At 39.5% G+C, this 17,796-nt stretch overlaps 2 protein-coding genes across 5 annotated transcripts in view; both read right to left on the bottom strand.

The window, feature by feature from the left end:
- Positions 1–17,796, bottom strand: part of htr4 (5-hydroxytryptamine receptor 4) — a 165,915-nt gene that overhangs the window by 95,191 nt on the left and 52,928 nt on the right. For all 4 annotated transcript variants that reach the window (XM_074649021.1, XM_074649023.1, XM_074649024.1 and 1 more), the window contains exon 2: positions 12,114–12,192. In XM_074649021.1, coding sequence (XP_074505122.1) covers positions 12,114–12,181 — 68 coding nt within the window. In that variant the 5' untranslated portion in view covers positions 12,182–12,192. The remainder of the gene's footprint in view (positions 1–12,113; positions 12,193–17,796) is intronic.
- Positions 1–17,796, bottom strand: part of pde6a (phosphodiesterase 6A, cGMP-specific, rod, alpha) — a 221,754-nt gene that overhangs the window by 191,890 nt on the left and 12,068 nt on the right. The window lies entirely within an intron of this gene.

Here is a 17,796-nt window from a genome sequence, read left to right as displayed (position 1 = left end):
ACTTTTTTTACTTGTATGTCGAAAAGAGTCCTTCCTATTTGGTTCTTTTTGGTTGGGAACTGTGAGGCTGTGTGTCTGTGTTTCTTAGAACTGGACACACAGACAGTTACCATCTAAAGTTTTGCAGAGTGTAAATTATTAGGATTTACTCTTCACACTTCCATAGGGACTAGTTCTAATGAAATGTAGTGAAATGAATGAAAACGGTTGACAGTGAGGTCTCTGAATCATTCTGAGAAACAGGACACTGTTTCTAGAAATGCAAAATACTGAACATAATTCTGTTTGCCCACGTGGTTTCGAGGTAGCCGCAGACATTTCAGAGACAAATATAAAAAAAGAAAACCCAGGATTTTACTGTGGGTGAGAAAATAAACTGACCCTTTAACACTTAGGCAAAAGTTGTCAGTGCTGACAGTTAACACGGACCAGACCAAAACAAACAACACTAAGTACAGTACTGTTACACCAAACCATCAACACTAAGTACAGTACTGTTAGCTGGTGTTTTGGATTAACCACATGAAAGTTTCTCCATCATAAAGCAGATTTGTGATTTATAATTCCAGTTAATTTTATCTAAACACTGACTGTTTGTGTGTGATTCACTCCAGCTGCCCCTCCTCGCCTGCTGTGTTTGTTCAAGTGTCACATCTACTGTGTTAATGGGACTAATTAACATTCACACACATACATGTGCACACACACACCCACGTTCGAGCTCACGTGCATGTGCCAGAGTGAGTCAGTTTCCAAATCTAATCAAATATTTGTATTACTACATTTGTGAGGATCTTCATTCATATCTGAGCCACGATAGACTTCTTCTCTTTGCATAGTTTTTTGCTGCAGTCCTGCAGCCATGCAGACTGTACTTTGGCAATCTAACCCCCTTTGTTTGGTTGTTGTTTTATCATAAGTCTCACACAGTTTCTGAAAAAGTAGTGGTAATATGCTGTATGAAAAAATCTATTAAATGTAGATTTTGTTTTCTTTTCTTACAAGGGCATTTGCTTCACATAAATACAGCACTCTGCTGTTGATTAGATGTGTCCTCTCTGTTGCTTGGTTACTTGTTGTCTTTGGTAAAGGGCAGCCGGTGAAGAAGCTGCAGTGTGCTAACAAAATTAATCCATGTACTGTAGCTGAACTAGGGATACCAGAAGTTTACTAGACGATACTTCAAAAACTTCTCCTTCAAACAACTGGATTCATTCAAGTTTCTCACCAAAAATTTAACAAGATTACATTTGAACACATCATGATAATGTTAGAATAGGCCTTCGCCCAATACTCATGTATTACTGAACGCATGATAATGTAAATCAATGCTACCTCCCGTCCTGCAATTGGCAGGACGAGAGCCAGTTAACTGGAGTTAAAGCCGAGAGGCTCGCCGATGACTAGCATGGTAAATATCTGGAGAGAGACCTGGGAGAGGAGGGGTCGCCTGTAACAACAGGACCTTACTGTATGTGCTGCATTTACTACACGGAGCAAAGTTGTTGTTGCACCTGGAGGAATAAATAGTAAAAAAAGAGTGTGGAAACCTGTGGAAACAGGCTATTTTCTAAACACATGTGCCAACAACAACATCAGCAATGTGTCGTATGGTATCATGTCATTTACCGTGAATTTCTCGCGTGTGTTTTTGTGACAAAATGTAGTTTGGTGACCTCATCGGGGATTCCTCCTGGTGAAAGATCTTGTAGTGTGTGACCTCTTCTCTCCGGTCAGTCATGTTGTGTGAAAACCATACTCCTGATTACAAGACAGCAAGTTGTGTAGTGTGAACAGTCCAGAGATCTGACCATTTTGAAAGTCTTGTAGTCTGAATTTAGCTTAAGCAGCACAGTCCTGCACAGAGCTAACATCTAAGGTTAACTAGCTCTCGTCCTGCTGATTTCAACACAGATTTTTTGTTTGCAACGTAGCATTATCAGGGAAACAATAGGGTGCATCCCCTAGGGGCGTCTATAGTGAGTTTACAGTGTCCCAAACACATTTTCTATCGGCCCCGGGACAATGGGACGCCGTTAGTCACATTTTTCGAATTTCTGTTTAATACAATTAGATGTTTGAGATTGGTGAAGCATTTTCTGCTTCAAAATCTAATCAGAGATGCTGAAAGACATCTGGACATGATATCACAAAGCTAACATCTGGTCAGTTCTTAACTGGAAGAATAAAAACACACTGAACAGTAAAATGGGCCAGCGAAATGTGATGAAGATGGAGACAGTTCAGAGCTGATTCAACACTAAAGCATCTCTGCAGAATAAACTGATGTGTCAGAGATGCAGATTGATGTAGATACAGTGTGAAGAAACAGTAAAACTCCTTAAGGAGGCAGAGAGTCTGGCTCAAAATGTAGAATATACTCCATAATATCATATTTTGTCCTTTCCTTTTTCTACCGATCCACAAAAAGTGCCAGTAAGCTTTGGAGCAGAGTCAGAATAGGATCTGCTTGCATGCGCATTACTACGGACATGACAATAATCCGGCACCGTGCATCTTGACCCGATCTGAGCGGGACCGACGTGACGGCCGAGCTGCTCCGTGCAGCCTGATCCCTCCCGACACTCCCCCACTGCAGCTCGCCTCCCACTCAGCCACAGCCGAGCTGACAGCGAGCCACTAAAATATCAAACACACCAAACCTGCAGTATGTACCAGACAAAAATGCCACTTTGCTGGCTAAAAGCCTCATCGTGAAGAAAACACAGCCCAGAATGTTAAACTGGCAGATCGAGGCAGAAACAGACGTCCTCATTTAGAGCTGGCTGGTTTGATTATTAATGAGCTAAGATCAAGAAGGACTCAGCTTTTTAATCCGAGCTTAAAGGAGACACAAACATCATGCGTGAGATGTTTTACTGTTTATATGAAAAAGGAGATAAATGTGTGTGCCAATGTGTTTGTGTAAGTGTACATCTATCTTTGTGAGGACCAATTTAAGAAATAATGGGGCTGTGCAGTGAGAACCTTTAGCTGTTTTAAATGAAAACTTAAAATGTGCTTTTGGTTTGTTTCCAACAAAAAAGCTGAATGACTGTAAACAATAAAAAATGTGATGCTACTGGAAGTGTTGTGATTCAGTGGACATCCATCTGCTCCATGCAAATTCACACAAACAAAGCTATTAATCATTTTAAGGATGTGTCTCACAAACTAATGTCTGTGCTTTAGCAGCTCACATTTGTGCTTTTCTAAGACGACTGACTGTAGGACCTCAGCGTCTTGCTCAAGGGCACTTCAGCGGATTCTTAATATGACAAGGTCCTCCAGTTGAAGGACAGCCAGCCTACTTACTGTGTCGCCCCGGAGCCGATGTTAAATAGATTTGGAAAAATGAGTGTTAATTTGGGGTCAATAACCAAGCTGCTCTTTCCACGACAGAAGAGATGAAATTTGCCTTTCAGATTTGTCTCTTTAAAAAAGTGACACGTACTGTCGTAAAGTGCTCTCAGGCAAGGGGCATGAAAATACAACTCTGAGACAAATTACTGTCCGTCCTCTGGAGACTTTCGCTATAAAAATGGAAAGTTCCATGCGGTGTTTTTGGAAGTAAACCAAATCAGAAAGTTTGTATTTCTATTCACGGAAGTTTGACAGTGCTGATACACACACACTCACAGCGAGGTCAAAGACGCTGTGTGCACAAGGCTATTTCCCACCTCCACAGGTAGCCGTGAATGTTGACACGCCCTGTTTAACCTTGTGAGGGTATAATCCATCACACTCCAGTCTACACTGTATTGTCAGTCATTAGTGATTGATGACACAGAGGTCTAATATATGTCATGATGTGCATTGTGTCTTCGGTGTGCTATGTTAATCTGTTTTTCCATGCTGGAATTTAAATGTGAGAGTTTCCTATTCAAGTAAAAATCTATATATGAGTGTATGAAAAGGTCAACTGGGCTCACAACAGTTTAGACCTCTGGAATTGTTGATTTTCGACTGGAATAAACACTGGAAAAAAAAGGATTAGAAAGAATGCAAGTTTAAGGCACTTCAGCGTTGTCTTCACTTCTCAGAGGTTGCCCACTGAGGAGAACCCAACGAGGAATAACTCTTCGTAAGATATCATAAGAAACGTTTTATGAGGATACGTTTGTGTGTTTGCAGAGATACCATAATGTGATTGTGTTTCTGGGTGTCTCAAAAAAAGAAAACGATCACAGTGGAAGTCTGTGTATGTGTGTCAATAAGATCACAAACACTCTGCAGCAGTCCGTAGCATGTGTGTATGAAAGAGAACAACTCTGTGTGAAAACACTGGGCAGACTTTAGCTCAGAGCCTCTTGTCAGCACAAATTAGCTAATTGTTCTGCACTCTGACATGAAATATGACATATTGGTTTCAGTGGGGAAGCTGGCAAAGAACCATTCTTCCATTTTTCCTCGGCTGTGGGTTAAGAAACGACACTAGTTCAAATCTTCTCTGCATCCAAAGCAGGAGAGGCATTTTGTGAAAGTAGCTTTTGAGTTCCACTTCTTTCATTTATCCTGCTTTTGTCCTGTATTAGTGCTGCAGAATGAACATGCAGCTTCCCCCCCCCGAGTGATAAATGGCAGTGAGAGTCTTGTGCTTGGTGAGGGATGAAAGCAGGGAAGTGAAGATTAAAATATTATGCACAAACCCTCGCATTTCATTCAGAAAGCCAGGGTGAAAGTGGGTACCTGCAGAACACTGCTTACTGAAGGTAGAAATTAAAATTCAAGATTGATTTGTGTTCTACAACTGATCATTTTAATATTTTTTTTCAGAGCCTGTTTGATATGGAAACCAGCAAACTGCAGAATACAGTCAAGGAGGTTAACATGTGTCGTGTGGGCTTTCTTCTGCTTTAGGTACTTTTGTTTGTTTTTATTCTTGCTTGTCCTTTTCCATCTGGCAACAAGGAGAATTATCTCAAGGACAAAATCATAGTATCAATAAATAATACAAAATGACAGCTCCACGCATTCATCCTATTGTTTTTAGGTTTACAAAAACTAAAGCTAAAAACTACTTGGTTACAGTACGTTAAGGCTTCAAAACTACTTGATTAGGTTTAGGAAAAGATCATGGTTTGGGTTAAAATAAGTACATTTGTTACGTAAAATAAGTCAATTTGTTATGTAACTGGCTTTAGTTAAGTATGCAAGTTACGTAACAAAACTAAGGAAAAAAATGTCAACGTTGACTTGGTTTCACACGGGGAGGTCTCTGCCCGCTGAGCCGCTCTCGTTCTTCGGAGGCAGACCATTAAATTAGCTAAATAATTTAACAAACATCGCTCAACCCCAATGCCCCCAAAGCATGCTGCGCGCATATACAGATTTCAGAGGATTTGGTACCGTTGGCTTTTACACCTGATGCGAACCGTACCCGAGTGCACATGAACCGTACTCCAGACCACTTTTTCAAGTGGACTCGGCCACGGGTACGGTACGGAGCGTTCACACTAATCACACTAACTGGACTTTGGGGTCAAGTGTACTCGGATCAGGGCCCGGGTCCCTGATGTGAAAGCCTCCTTAGAAAACTTAGAACCTTTAAAAAACGTAGTTCATTCATGCCCCCAGATTTCCCCCAAAAACTACCAAGGACACAACCATTTCCTCAATAGTAGCCACACCCATGGTCAATCTGTGTGGACGAGGTGCCGTGAGTTGTGTGAAAGAACAGGCAGATTGAGGATCTTGCAGGATGTTTGCTGTTTTCCTGAAAGCAGAGGATCAAAGAGCACGGGGCGGCTTCGGAGGCTGGACCGGCACACGCCTGCAAGTGCTATCAGTGACAGATGGGATTAATCACCTTGTCGGGCACGAATGGAAACGGGTTGGAAACACTGTATAATGGCACAGTCAACCCACCCAACCCACATACACACAAACACACTCTCTCCACCTCCTGCCGACTCCTGTCCATCTGGGAGGAAAACATATTCAGAGGTTTGACAGACGTCAGTTTCATCGCCGGAGATTTTGACGGCATCGCCCCTGCGTGCTTTGATTCAGATATCATCCTGTCTGAGTTGAATGGAACGCACAGGCACTTAGTTGTGAGTGTGCACGCTTAGCTTCATGCATCAGCAAATACTTTTTTTTTATATGAATGGAGGATTTCTTTTTTTGAGATTACATAAGCAGTTTCTGAATGAATTATTCAGGCTGTGATTGCAGAAGATGTTGGCTGCCAAGTCTGCACTCTGCAACACAGCCACCAAACGGCATAAGAAGGGCTTTAATGGAGGGATAGAAATAAAGCAGAAGAGACTCAGATTGTGCTGCAGTGAAGAATCAATGTGTCAACATTATGTACAGGTGGCTTGAGGTGATAAATGATGAATGGATCTCTGAATGGTGCGGAGGGTAAACCCTGCAACACCCTGCCTGCTTTACTTCATAAATAAATAGGCATTATTATCACCTGGAGGGCATAGTTTACACCATTTATCCATCTCTTGCTACGTCCATGATTGGATTACATGGCTGAATGCACTGAATGAGTGAGCAAACAGTAGAATGAATGAGCAAACAATAGACAAATGTACTGTAACAAAACAAGCGGGGCAGAGGCGACCGGCTCTTTCCATCTTTCTGTTTAGTTTCATGCTGTCTGAAACTTCCCCGTAGAAAGCAATCATCCAGAAAACTGGATCTGTCACAGGACACCTGAGGTGGTGAGGAGAGGGGAAGGTAAACAGCAGAGCGAGAGGGAAAGCTGATTCGAGGAGGGGAAAAGAGACGCTCGCTGCTATCTGATCGCTCTGAGTCTGACGGACTGCATCGTATTGACTTATGGCTCGAGCATGCGGGGCCTGTTCCGGGACGATCGCGCTCGATGTTTGCATAAAAGTCCCTGACATGAGCTATTACATTGCAGGATGTGTTTGCCATGTGAAATAGAAGTATCTGTTAAAGATAGCTATCGTGTGACACTAAAATAGATATCAGCAGGGATATTCTTCTTTCACACAGTGTTAGCTGGTAAAGTTTCAGGGTCTTCTTCAAGGGCAAGATACTTTAGTCCTAATGAGATCTGCTGCTGCTGAAACTTGTCTTTTGTCATCCCACCAGTGAGAGGAAGACCTAATTCTTTCCATGTTTATAAACTAGAATTATGGCCTTGTGGTTGCATGCCTCCATCAACCACTCAAGATGCAGTTAACATCCATGTCTGTCCAAAATATCATCACTTCATCATTTTATCCCATTAGACATTTGAGTTAATTTGTCATATTTAGCATATGAATTAGGGCTGCTTTATGATGGTAAAAATCATAATCATAATTATTTTGGTCAATATTGAGATCATGACTATTCAACACGATTACTCATTGACTTTCTGAAGCATCGCCTTCAGAGCAATAAAGTATTTCTTTATTGCTCTTCTTTCAATAAAGAAATACTCTCCAGTTCTGAACTGATTCTATTCCAACATCTACGGTAACAGTCACCTCTCCGTGTCGCCTCACTTTATGGTCTCATCGGGTCTCACACACCTAAACCACGCCCATATAGCTGCAGTAGCTCCTCACAAGACGCTGATTGGTCCATTGTCTGGCGAGCCGGACACAAACGCATTACTTGGAGCCTGACAAGATAGAAGCACCATTTGCCACACAATTCTCTAATTAAACAACTATTGAATGTACAAATCCTGCATTTAGATTTAAATACAGGATGGAAAAAAGTGCAGAACGACTGTAAAACTTTGCATCTTTGACGAAACTTGAGCAACTTCTAAATGTTCAGTTCCAAACTCCTCTTTCTATACCTCAAACCTGCACTGAGAGATAAACTAAATAAAACTCCTCTATGGCCAAACTGAAGAAAGATCAATTTTAGATAAAGCATGTGCAGCAGACATCACCTGGCACTTTGTTTCAATTCAACATCGTGCCGTGACGGAAAGACAGTTTCTGCTCAACAAGCCACACCGGCATTACTGTAAATATGTAGCCGCTAAAATGGATGCATTTAAAAAATGAGTGTAAAGCTGGAGCACTACATACACAACAGTACATGCTGTAATTGTGGGATTTACTTTACAAAAGGAAATCACAAAATTACCTATCATTTAGTATTTGCTTTGCATCACACTTGGAAGATGGTCCATATTATGGTGTAAATATGGTGTAATGAACTTGGCAATTAAAGGTGCCAATTGAATGGATGTGATAAATATGATCATACGAGAAATACTCAAAACCATCTGCACATTATTAAGTAAAATGTAAATGTACGACATGAAAAATGCATCATCTCGCCCCCTTGACAAGCTAAAACAAAGCATTGCTAAACAGTCTCCACCAATCGTAACATTTCAAGGCTGCGGAAGAACTGGGTTACGCATTAGGAGCCACATTGGCTCATTAAAATTAAGATTCTTAGCTCTAAGGCATTTTACGCTGCAAATACTACAGCTTAAACCAGCTTAACATATTATGCACGCTGTATATAAAAGATTTGCATGTATATATATATTTTTTTTTTTCTTTAAGTCAAAGGATGCACCCAAGTGATTCCACATTGTACACGGACAGTTTCGTCCTTTTTGACAATGATAATAAAGATATGCTTATTAAATCTTAAGTGTAGGTAAATGTATGCATTTAATAGTTCATTTTGGTGCAATTTTTAAAGGTAAAATTTAAAAAAGAGTGTGTACGATATAGTTAATAAATGGCTATGATTTTGGGAGAAAAGAAATGGCTGCAAAAAAAGAAACATGTGACACAACAACTATACGACCCTAATGTCCTGTTAAGATACTAGTAAACTGTCCAATTGGGCACTTCCTTGGTTGTCATTGCAGAGTGATGCTGCTGTATCTTATTAAATTTTCAGAATCCCACGCAGCAAAGTGAACATAATGTGGACCACATTTGGCACAGGAACTGATGTTATAAGGTGTGACCGGGAATCATATGAGCCAGAGGACAAACTCCAGCACATACAGTAAACTGCTCAGGCTAGATGTATGGAAAAGGAGAGATAAGACAGTAATGTGATGCCATGTTGCTTGCATGTGTGATATGACTAATATAGGTTTCAGCCTCCAGCAGCAACAACATATAGTGTTTCCACTAATTAAGAAATAGCGGGTTGAAGATTAAGAAGTATGCTAATTATGCTAAATTGGCATTAAACATGATGTCCCCCTCAATAGTAATGTATGCTGTGTTTGAGTGTGTGTCTATAGGATGTATATTACGTTTTTTTTTTTCTTAATGTCATTTTAACTTACATCACATTAATCGTGTTTCCTTATAATTTAGAAGCAAATTTCAAGCAAACTTTTGAAAAGTCGCAAAAAAATAAATACGAATTAGACGTGTTTCCATCGACTGCTTTAGAGCGAATAAACTCAGCTACACAAAGCGTAGTTTGTACAGAAGTTGGCCCTAAAGGCTACGCATGGCTGTAATCTACCAGTAAACAGAGTAGAAGAAGAAGTAGAGGTTGCGAACTGGAAACATAACAAGTCGTCCTCCTAATTCGTAAGGATCGATATCATTAACTAACTAAAATATCGCCCCTTTGCCTCTGTCAGCTTCTCTTTATATGGGAATTTGTCTTTCGCACGTACTTCAAATCTAATGAGATACTTTAAATTTGAATAAAAATATGTGGATGGAAACACGGCTACTGACCTCTTGCTTTAATGGATCATCTGTCATTCTGTTTTAATGCATGAAAGTGCACCACTTGTCTTGATCGGTGTCATCAACCAAACAGACAACATAGTAACACATATGTAACCATTCTTAACATATGTGACACTACGTATGTATGTATGTATGTATGTATGTAGGGCACTGCGTGGGCAGGTGTGAGTCATAAATCATACCTGCTGGCCAGAGCCATCAGGTTTCTCTCAAGGCAGCGGGAGGCTCCATATTACTGCCAATACTTTGTATTTTCCTAAACTATGAATTCTCTCTTTTGGGCATTTGATCTGGTATCAAATTTAGGTTAGGTAAAAGTTTATGATCACGTGTTAATTTTGTTTAATGTAAGAAATCCCAGTGGTTAAAATAAACACGTTATGGTTATCCTAAGAATAATAGACAGTTAATAATTATGTACAAATCAGTGCAGATTTCCCGCAAGAACGAGCTTATTGAGACTCTGAGCTGACTGATTGATGATAATGACATTTACTAGATAAACACTAAATTCCAAAAGCTAATGAGATGTTTGCAGAGTCGAGGAATAATTAAAAGTTGAGGGATGTTTGTGCTCTCCTACTGGGCTCTTATCTCCTGCACAGCTTTTTCAGAAAGAGGATAGTTGTTGCCATGGTAACAACAAAATAAATACACAACAACACACAACAAGTTTAAACTAGCCTTTGACAGAAAGAGGAAGGAAGAGCAAAATTGTTCTTATCAGTGTCAAGATATTTAGTGTAGGAATACAACAACAGAGACATGTACTAGTGCTGTACTGTACTTCTGCATTTATATTGTCTCTTTCACTCTATGCATATTTTTCTATTTTCTTATCAGTCTGTGAGTTAAAGCAAGCAGTCAGAAAAAAAATTGGTCCGACTGCACTTTCACAGTGATGATTTAAGAAGAATGTAAAATATTTCTCTCTCAGCTTCGGAGCTAAAAAGACGTTAGCCAGGCGGAGGAAGCTATAAAATGAATCTTTACATTCCAAAGCAGTGAGAAAAAGACCACCCAGCAGTTTCAGCAGGATCCCTGTTTCAATCAAACCAACAAGCCTGAGGGCGAGATAACTACAGAGGCAGCGAGCCGAGCATCAGAAATCCCACACTCTATTGTTTCCTTAGCTGAGCCACAAATCTGAAGATGAGAATGCCCTTGAAGAAGGAATCGGGGCAGTCAATTCATTTTGAATCTGCAGACCTCTGAGACGGGTTTACTAAGCAATGCAGCAGCTATTTTTCACAGATAAAGAGTCTTTTTAGAACAGACAACCAGTTTGTGTGGATGGATGAACATATGAACAATTCAGATGCACACATTTCCAATATGTCAGTGCACCTTCATCAGGTAAGACTCAGGAGTGGTTTGATGAATATGAAAATGATGCTGTGGCCTCTCAGTCACCAGATATCGACCGAATCGGATGAGACATTTTGGGGTAACACATTAGGTACTACCATAATGAAAACACCAAATGAGGAAAAATATTTTGTTAGGATGCTACAAACTTTATGAAGATACTATGTCGGTTTATTTAATTTTGTTTGTCACATGTCTGTAAGTAAAAATCACTCAGGGAAGTCGAAGGTCTAATGATAGAGGATGCCGTATGCTGTACAGATTTTAAAGCCCCTTGAGGCAAATTTGTGATTCAGGATATCGGGCTCTGTCAATAAAATTAACTTGACTTGACAAGTCTGGGAGTGCACTCAATAGAGAACACCAGACATACCTCACGGCATCCGTACAAACTGAGATCACTCATCCACTTGTAAAAATGCAAACGTAATGCTGTCATTCACAAATACAGGAATACAATAGAATTCCTCTTGCATATAAGCTTCAATCAGCCGCCATAGACAAAATGAATAACATAATGAAAAACAGGAGTGCTCATTAGACTATCTATAAAAAGGACCATAAAAACAGGCAAGTCAAAACTACATAGAAAGTACAAGTGACCAACAATGTGCAAGATTTCTGTCTTCTTTCCCTCAGATTACAGACCCACACATGATCAGCGGCAAAATCGCTCAGCGCTTGTTTTTTCTATGCGGAGAGCGGTGCCGGCAGACTACACGGGATCGCTACCCTTAGCGTGACGCACCGTTCAAAATTGCATTCAAATTATTTCAACTTTGACCTTGGGTGCTGCTGACCTTTCAAGGCAAAACCATTGAGAACAGCTGCAACTGTTGCCAAAGAAACAGTGAATGCCGTTCCTTGCACACCCATGAAATATTTAAAAAGGTTGCATGCAAAAGAAACAGTCTATCTACTTTTTAAAAACAGAAATACTAAATATAAAGTTTGCATATGACTGAGTTATCTAATTGTTTTGATGTGCTGTGCATCAAACCATTTGACAATTGTCAGGAAGTGTTCAATCACAATCACACTGATTATTCTTCATAAATGTTGATTAGTTCTTCTTACCTCTCACTGACAAGCTCCTCCATCACCGGCATCTGGCCTGCAGCGCTGACATTCATGTAACCATACATGCAGAGAGTCCCTGCAGATACAAGATCACAATTAACAAATTGACATAATCATGTATATTATTATAGGCTTAAGTTTTAATTACAAATATAAAACAACTCATGCTGTCAACGGACTCTGTAGATTACATTAACATAGACGTACTAAACCAAATCAAAATTATGCAAATGACACAATTTTCTTTGACATTTGAAGTCTAGCAATTGGCCGGCTCTGTGTGTGCCACACCAGACTTTGGGGGCAATAATCTTGGATTTAGCAAAGGGTAGACAGGCTTTAAATTAGTTTTCTCTGAACTGCCTTTCAAAGCTGCCTCTTCATATTATATGCAATACCCAGGGCTTAGAATAATAATAATAATAAAGAGATAAACTTGAAAACGCTGTTATTATATTAGTATTTCTGGCCATGTATTACTTGTGAAAGGTGGAATATTTCCCAAGAGTTCTCATGGATAAGTGAAGGTAAGTAATAAATCAATAAATAAACAAACAGGTTTCAATTCAGCAGTTGTTTATGATTCACTGTGATAACCACAAAGTTGTAAATGCTGTAATATATAAAGTGGAAGTAATGTTACCACCAGGTGATGTGTAAGAAAAACTTTCACATTTTTATAAAAGGTCTATGGAGAGTGTCATGTATTGCTTCATATAACTACTGGATTTCACTATTATGATTTGTATATCTCAAACTTGTGAATTAAACAAAAACACATGTTTGGGCTTAAAATGACTACGTTTGTACAGTGAAAATGTGACTTGACATTGTAAACACGGGCTCAAACAAACAGCGGATTGTAACGTGAAAGTGAAACGTAACACACGGGACATGAACAGCGGTCTCCTGGATGAAAGCCTTGTGTTTGCTGGACCCATCCACCTCCCCTCCCGCCCACCTTGTGTGAGTCATTTTGCTCTTTGAACTACGTCACAACACTTCTGGCGCACTTTCTCTGAAGTTTACTGTTGCTGTAGATGGGTTGACAATTGGAAAGCCCGGTGCATCGCATACAGACGCTAAAGGGTGTCTTGTGCGGTCAAAAAAAGGCAGAAGAAATGCAGAAGAAAAGAATGAAAAATGTAAAAAAAAAAAAAGGACACCGATGGCCGTGACAAAGTATCGGTATTTGACGCCTTTGGGAATGAGAATGGAAGAAATGCAGAAGAAAAGTCTGAATAATGTTTGAATGTCGAAAAAGAAAAAGAAAAATGTCCCAAAAAAAAGCCAGAAGAAAGGCAGAAGAAAATTCTAAGAAATGTCCCAAAAAGTCTGAAAAAAAAGTCAGCAAAATGTCAAAGAACACCGACGTCGGTATTTGATGCCCTGGGAATGAGACCGGGCTGAATATTTCATAGGCAACTGGCTGTTCATTTGCACCAGAAGTGCAATGCAAAGCTTTTGCTCTTCACATGAAAAGAAGATTACTCTGTCCTGCGTTGCAGTAAAACATCCACACACTCTAAAAATAGAGACAATCCTGGGTCGCCAGTAAGAAATAATGCATCTTGGGAGCATGTAACCTATAACAAACCTGTTTTTTTATATACATTTTCATTCATACTTTATATTACTTGTGCAGAATTCAACCAAAACAGTGATGGAACATGTTTTGACTGGTGAGTGAATATACATTTCCACAGCCGTGCAGGCGGGGTGCACAGTGAAGGTCGGCCTGACAGAGCGGTCAGCAGGAGACCGAGGAGGATCAAGACCTGTAGTTTTAGCCTGTGAATAACAAAACCCATTATGCTTCAGCCATATGGGCAGCCGTCAGAACCAGTTCATCATGTGGATATCTAAAGCTGAGACGCCTCTGCACAAATCCAACAGCAAAATGAACCAAATCATTATATTATCTACATTATGAATAATACCACAAAGGGCAGAGCTCATAGCCTCAGACAATACTTAGAACATGTTGTGTTACGCAGCATGAATGCATGAATTTTCTGCTGTGAAATAAGCAACAAAGGAGGAACAGATTCACCCTACAGTAGTTAAAAATGTCACACATACATAAAGATGTGTGTTCTTTCATTATATGTAGACCCAGTTCTGTGACATCCAGAATAATACTGATGCGCATAATCTTCTTACACAATATTCACTCTGACTCACACACACAAACACACAAACACAAACACACAAGACCAAACAAACATGCAATCATGTAAACATTGACTCAGAGTATATTGCATCATGGATTACATTCCAACAGATGACATATGTTCAAGATGCTCAACACAAGTTAGAGTTAGAGTAAACTGTGATATGGATTAATGCTTCCTACTTACAGCCGTGACGACAGACTTCTAGCATCCCCTTGAAAGTTAGTTGAATCTTCATACCGAAACTGAGCACAGTCATGGTTACTAATATATATTTTCAGGCCCATTATCTTGAGATATCAGGCCATTACCTTGTCATAATGACTTAGCCTATCCTATTACCTCGAGATAACCAATGGTGCTCATATTTAGATCATTTTAACCCCAAAACGGTTGCTATTATCCTCAAAGCTTTTTCACTTGCAATGTTTTTAAGAGCGAGTTCCTGTTTTGTTTGTATGTTGAGCATACACGCGAGTACAAGGGGATGCAATACATATTGTCGCCAGTGGTTTAATGCTCAATCATTCTACACCTTCACTAGATCTCAAGGATGCACAATGATTTTGCTGATAAACAGTGAATGTAAACTTGACTTTCTTTCCAAAAGAACTTGTAAAAGCTGGACTTTCTGGACACTTTCAGGGTCGTGTCTAGATTGTATCCCCCAAGTTGCGAAAACGTCCGAAAAAGTCTTGCAAGACTCGCTACCTACCACTACCTATCCCAACCTTAAACATTCAAGGTCAATGCCTAACCTTAACCATCTTGCAAGAGTTTCGCAATTTGGATTTTACCTTCTAGACACGACCCACTTTTAGGACCACCTACTCTTGAAAACAACTATTGTACAAACCACAATGCAATGCGCTCTTAAAGTAAGAGGCTCACACTGAAGCATAAGATTCACACTCACGCATTCAAAGATAACTTATGAATATGTAAATGTCTAGTCCTTGAATAAGACCACACTTTTACCAGAGGTTATCACTCTTTTGTTCCTTCCATGCTCACAACTTCAGTGTCTCGTTATCATTGTATATCCATACATCATAGAGTCCTTCCTTTTGACCTTCGTAAAAGACACGTTCTGGAAAACGACGGAGCAAAAATGATGAGGATTAGGGATGAGGATTAAAGAAGCAGACCTTGATAAAAATGTCACCATCATGGCCTCTATTTCTTATCTTTGTTATCTATAATCACAATTATCGTTATCAACATCATCTCAAAATCAAATGCTTTTGGATTGTGACTGAAAGTTATTAGCACAGCAACGTGTTTCCATGGATCAACTTGCTAATATGAAGAGATAGGATCCAGAGGTTGCTGGAGAACAAGGTTAAAGGTCAGCTGTATAGACTATTTGAGCAGGATGATTTATGAAAAGTGTCCTGATGAATAATCTTCATGTACAACTTCATGTATGTGCCTGTCAGGAAGCTTTATCTTCAAATGCATATACAGTAGAATAAAGGGGATATGGCCTTTATCGAGTTTCACATAGATACATGAGGGGGCAGGACTCTGCTGGTAGATGTCAGAAGAAGATGTCGCAAAGTGCTTCAGACAGAAGCGTCCTCTGAAAGGCACATAATCTATGCACTTGCAAAGAAAATAAATGCACACACACACACACACACACACACACACACACACACACACACACACACACACACACATACACATGTTAAGCTTGCCTACATTTTTAATCATAGACGGTTAATCTGTAATATCTACATGTTTGGATAAAATGGACCCCGGCTTAAAAAGCAAATCACAGTAAATCGTATTAAATCTATGGCATCGTATATTAAATCTATCTTGAGTCCAAGACAATGAAATTTTTGTGTTTGATACCACAACATCAACAAATACAGCTTAAGATTTATTTTAGAAACCTACACTAAATATGAATGAAGAGTCTTTAATTCTACAAAATGCATGGATCCCTAAAACTTAAGACCTACATATTTCCAATGGCCAGTGGTTGCTCTTAGTGGTTTTAATATTTTATAATCTTTTATAAAAAAAATTTTTGTATAAACTGATCTTAAAAGGTTTTTTTTCTGCACATATTATGATATTGCCTTGTATTTTCCCAATGCCATTTATTGTTGTTTTTGGTGCTTTGATGATGTTTTACTCACTATTGTGCCGTTCACCAGCCCTGTTTCCTAAAAGTTACATTCCCATACAACGAAACTGCATTGTGAATGAATTACGTTTTCAGGGAAACATATTTTGTTGCAGAAGTCCGCATAGGGAGACGGTCGGGGTGGTGGATGGGTCAAACAAACACAGGACTTTCACCCAGGAGGCCGCTGTTCGTGTCCCAACGTTAACTTATTTCAATTTACGTCTGTAACTTAAATAACGAAACAAACGTAGTGATTTTAAGCCAAATCGTGATGTTTTTATACGAAACCTAGCCAAGTAGTACTGTTGCGTTTTTTTTGTTTTGTTTTGTTTCAATTGACAACGTTAACCACGTGTTTAAAACTATTTCAAACTGCAACCCCATTGCGGGAGAAAATAAGTTTCCCTCGAAACGTAATTGAGAATGCAGTTTAGTTGTATGGGAACATCATTTTGTAGTAGACAGGGTTGCATTTACTTATTTGTACAGTACTTTGTTCAACTCCAGTTGTTTTTAAATGTGCTATATAAATAAACTTGACTTGACTACAATCTACTGTCATTGTTATTTATACATGGCATAATGTCTGTATGAAATGTGAAATAGAATAAACAGGCCTTTAGCCACTAGTATTCAGTATTTTTAAATGATTGCATGACAATGGGACAACTGTTTCTCAAGCGCCTGAATTATACAAAATATACCATCAATACATGAACTTGCAAACTCTCCCTCACACACACACACACACACACACACACCATCTGTTGGACTCCAACTGGTGCCCCACCGATGGGACTGGATCTAAACGTTAAATTTGGCTCTCTACAACACATGATGTAATGACTTCTGCAGCCTCCACAACGGCACAGAATCTCCACACCACCATAAATCCATTATGGTTTCTCTCCTCTGAATAATTCGGCCAGCTGTTTATTTCACAAGAGCCAAAGTTAAGACATTCTGGAGTTTTAATGGTTTTCATTTACTGTATTCATTCAAAGGCAGGTCATGTCAGGACTCCAGACTGCGACAGAAATTGTTGCATATGCGATCATGTCTTGTGAGAGTGCGAGTTAAAATATCATGTGGTCACATTCATGCGAGCGCATGATCAAAGTTGTCAAGAAGTGAAAGTCAATTGTCCGTCCATTGCAACATCAGCGCCCAGCAGCAAAGCTACGCTTCCATCATTTTTGGACTGAAAACGACTACCAGACGGCAGTAAAACATCCGCCTACAAAGTGCCATACAAAAGTAAAAAAATATATATATTTTCTATTGTCATATTCTACTAAAATGGCCTGTATTGAACAATAAAATATTATAAATATAATAAGCATTTTCAGTCCAAAATGGCAGTGTG

This window comes from Sebastes fasciatus, chromosome 10 (assembly GCF_043250625.1).
Source record: "Sebastes fasciatus isolate fSebFas1 chromosome 10, fSebFas1.pri, whole genome shotgun sequence".
NCBI classification, from domain to species: domain Eukaryota; kingdom Metazoa; phylum Chordata; class Actinopteri; order Perciformes; family Sebastidae; genus Sebastes; species Sebastes fasciatus.
This window is presented reverse-complemented; position numbering and strand designations above follow the sequence as displayed.